At 40.7% G+C, this 3331-nt stretch overlaps 1 protein-coding gene across 1 annotated transcript; it reads right to left on the bottom strand.

Annotated features, from left to right (window-relative positions):
- Positions 1-842: 842 nt before the first annotated feature.
- On the bottom strand, positions 843-1670 carry LOC133029100 (uncharacterized). The gene has a single exon (XM_061101576.1). The coding sequence runs from the start codon at positions 1668-1670 to the stop codon at positions 843-845; it is 828 nt and encodes a 275-aa protein (XP_060957559.1).
- Positions 1671-3331: the final 1661 nt, after the last annotated feature.

Genomic DNA, 3331 nt, shown 5'->3' with positions numbered 1-3331 from the left:
CGAGGAGGAGCACGAAGCATTTGAAATGTGATTAGAGTCGTTATCCAGGGAAAATGCCTCATTAGGTGCATCGTTTTTAGATGATGGGTAAATAATGAATCCATCTGAGGCCTTCCTTTTTCTTGGGCCGTTAGAGTGTTCATAGACTCTAAACTCATCTATGTTGAGGATTGGGTTGAATAAGGTGGGTTCCTTATGGTACTTGTCTATTGTGAGTGAGCCCATCAAGAGTTCACGGGCTTTAGGTTGGGCCCAACACTCTTTTGAAGGCCACTTTAAGAATTGGGCTTGAGTGCCAATTGGAGATGCCCTAAAAGGTGAGAATAGGGAAGAATCAGGGTTGCAACGGTCCGAAGGCTGATAGGGACTTTTCTTTGATTGGGGGGGGGGGGGGCAGCCGTAGAGACGTTCTGCTGTGCATGCTGATTCTCAATCGGGGTGTCTGCTCCATTAAGGTTCCCAGCTCCTTTTGTGTCTTCGCCAGAACAGGTAATATTTGTAGTTTTTGTTGACTGTATGTTGCCAGTGCTCTTCGTACTGATGCCGTTTGAATCAACGTCATTACCAGATGGGTGTGCCGCCGTGTCTATCGTGTCTGGGGAGTCTGATTTGGCAGCAGTAGCGTCTTCGAATTCCACCAGTTTGGCATTGTTAGCATAAGGAGCAAACTCTCCTATACCCGACAAGTAAACTAATGGAAGCTGGATAATAACCTTGGCCATTGACGAGTCCCCGTGAACTTCGTCGGAGTCGTTAACAATTCTTCGCTTGGACGAGAGTTGCAGCCTTGTCTCCCTGATCTCCGCCTCTTCTCCGTTTCTTATAGCTTTATTTACCTTAAACTAGTTGCGAAGTACAGGGTCTCTACCGAGTTGCTTTTGGAGAATCCAGTCCTGGAACCATTTGGCCCGGGGAGTCGTGAATGTGGATTTCTCTTGAGCATCGCTTTTCAGCCATATTCTGAACATCGGGTAGTAGTTTCCCTTATCATCCTTGACTACTGTGGGGGACTTAAAGCACATACTTTGATCATGTGTGAGAAGCCCACATTTGAAGCAGAGCTTGGATAGTTTCTCATACTTATATTGAATCCATAAGTCCTTCAGTTTCTGTCGACGGAGAAAGAAACCAGAGAAAATGGGTTTGTTTAAGTCTATAGTAGCGCGGAACCTGAGCGTACTTAGCCCCACAGCATCTTCTATCCCAGGGGGCAATTCATGGACATTGGATGCTATTTCTTTTAGGTTTGAGAGATTCCAGTAGAATGGTGGAATACTCTCAACTTTCACCCAGATTGGAGTTTTATCGAACCGGACTTCTGCGGGTGTTAGCCATGTCGGCCATGGCATTATGACCAACAATGCACCACAAACGAACCACGGACGTCTAGCTAGGACATTCATAGCATCATCCCTCTTATTAAACGTGAACTGCAGCAACCCTGTCTCAATCTCTTTCCATTTCCATCCTTTGATGGCTTTCCATGACAGATTAAGCGATCCTTGAATGGCTGCTTTGCCCAACTTGTGCTTACTAATAATTTTTCCCAACAATACTTTGTTGGCTTCTTGAGGTTCGTCCACTTCGCCAGGATTAAGGCTGAAAGTGATTTCATCAGGGGAGATTTGAATGGAGTCTTCAAACAGAGTGCTGATTGAAGATGGATCCATTATACGTGTGAAAACAATGGATACTGTAGAGAAGCAGAACAGAAAAACAATACAGAGCAATTGAATCAATTCTCTGGGCTTCCACGAAGTGAGTTCCTTCAGAGCATTACATGATAAGAATAGCAATTTTCGCCCCTTTTCACTACTTGGCTTGGCTAGAATGTGCATGATATGTAATTAATTACATAAAATGAATCTCAATCTCACATGCCGTAATGTGTGTTTAATTCTCTTATATTTTTTAATATAAAGAACGGTGTGTAATAAGACCAAAGATATTGAAAAAGTGTATGTAATGTGTGTGTTACGCAAGTGTCGCCGGCAACGTGATAATAACGCTATAAATTTTTTTCTTTTTAGTTATAATAAAATTTATAGCTAAAAATAAAAAAAAATTATAATTAATTATAAATTATTATTTTTATTATGTGACTAAAAGATCTATAGCTAAATATATTAGTTATAAAAATAACAATTTATTATGACTAAAAGATAATCACAGTACTTATTAAACTAAATTGGTAACAATTTATATTTAAATATTATGTTTTATTTATAAGCAATTTTTTATTGTGACTAAAAATTATATTTAGTCACAAAAGTTTGTCATTAAAGATGATTTTTTTTTTTTTGTATATTTGAAGAAAAAAGAAAAATCAAAAGAAAACAATGAGTGATAGTTGTTATATACTAATTTGTTTATTTAAATTTGTACGTAGATTATTTAAGGGAAATTTGATTTTCTATACTTAGAAAATCAAAAAATTTGATTTCTAAACCAATAATTTAAACCCTAAAAAAACTATACCTTTTTTTTCAAAACCTCAAAAATACCCCCAAACTAAAACTATCTCTCTTTCTCTCTCTATCTAGCCGGTCCCAATAATCCCACACCCCAGGTCCGATGGTCGGACCATGGGGTCCGATGGGGTCCGACCAATCGGACCCATCGGACCCCAAGGTCCGACCATCGGACCTCTCTCTTCCCCTCTCTCAAATCGCAGGAAAAAAAAATATATATATATAAAAGCCGGTCGGACCTTCCGGTCCGATGGGTTCGATGGTCGGACCCATCGGACCCGAAGGTCCGACCATCGGACCTCTTTCTTCCTCTCTCTCCAAAATCGCAGAAAAAAAAAAATTAAAAACAACCGGTCGGACCTTGGGGGTCCGATGGGTCCGATGGTCGGACCCATCGGACCCCCAAGGTCCGACCATCGGACCTCTGTCTTCTTCCCTCTCTCAAATCGCAGGAAAAAAAAAAAAGTTTCAGAGACTGGGGTTGCTCTTTCGGGTTGGGGTTGGGGTCGGAGGGGTTGGGGTCGTGGTCGACGGGGGTGAGGGTGGTGATCGGCGTTGGGGTTGACGTGGGTGGGTGAGGGTGGTTCGGGTGAGGGTGGGCGGTTGGGGTGAGATAGAGGGAGAGAGAGATGATGCAGAGAGAGAGAATATTGTGAGGGGGGTATTTTTGGGGTTTTGAAAAGAAAGGAATAGTTTTTTTAGGTTTTAAATTTTTGGTTTAGGGAAAATTTTTTTTGATTTTCTAAGTATAGAAAATCAAATTTCCCTTATTTAAAGTGTATATAATAAAATTAAGAAGTGTTAACCTCTATGTCATTTGGACTTATTATTGATGATTGTACATGTCTTTTTCTCATGTT

The sequence above is a fragment of the Cannabis sativa genome, chromosome 1 (genome assembly GCF_029168945.1).
Source record: "Cannabis sativa cultivar Pink pepper isolate KNU-18-1 chromosome 1, ASM2916894v1, whole genome shotgun sequence".
Taxonomy (NCBI): Eukaryota; Viridiplantae; Streptophyta; class Magnoliopsida; order Rosales; family Cannabaceae; genus Cannabis; species Cannabis sativa.
The sequence above is the reverse complement of the archived record's forward strand: the minus strand, read 5'-3'. Positions and strand labels throughout refer to the sequence as shown.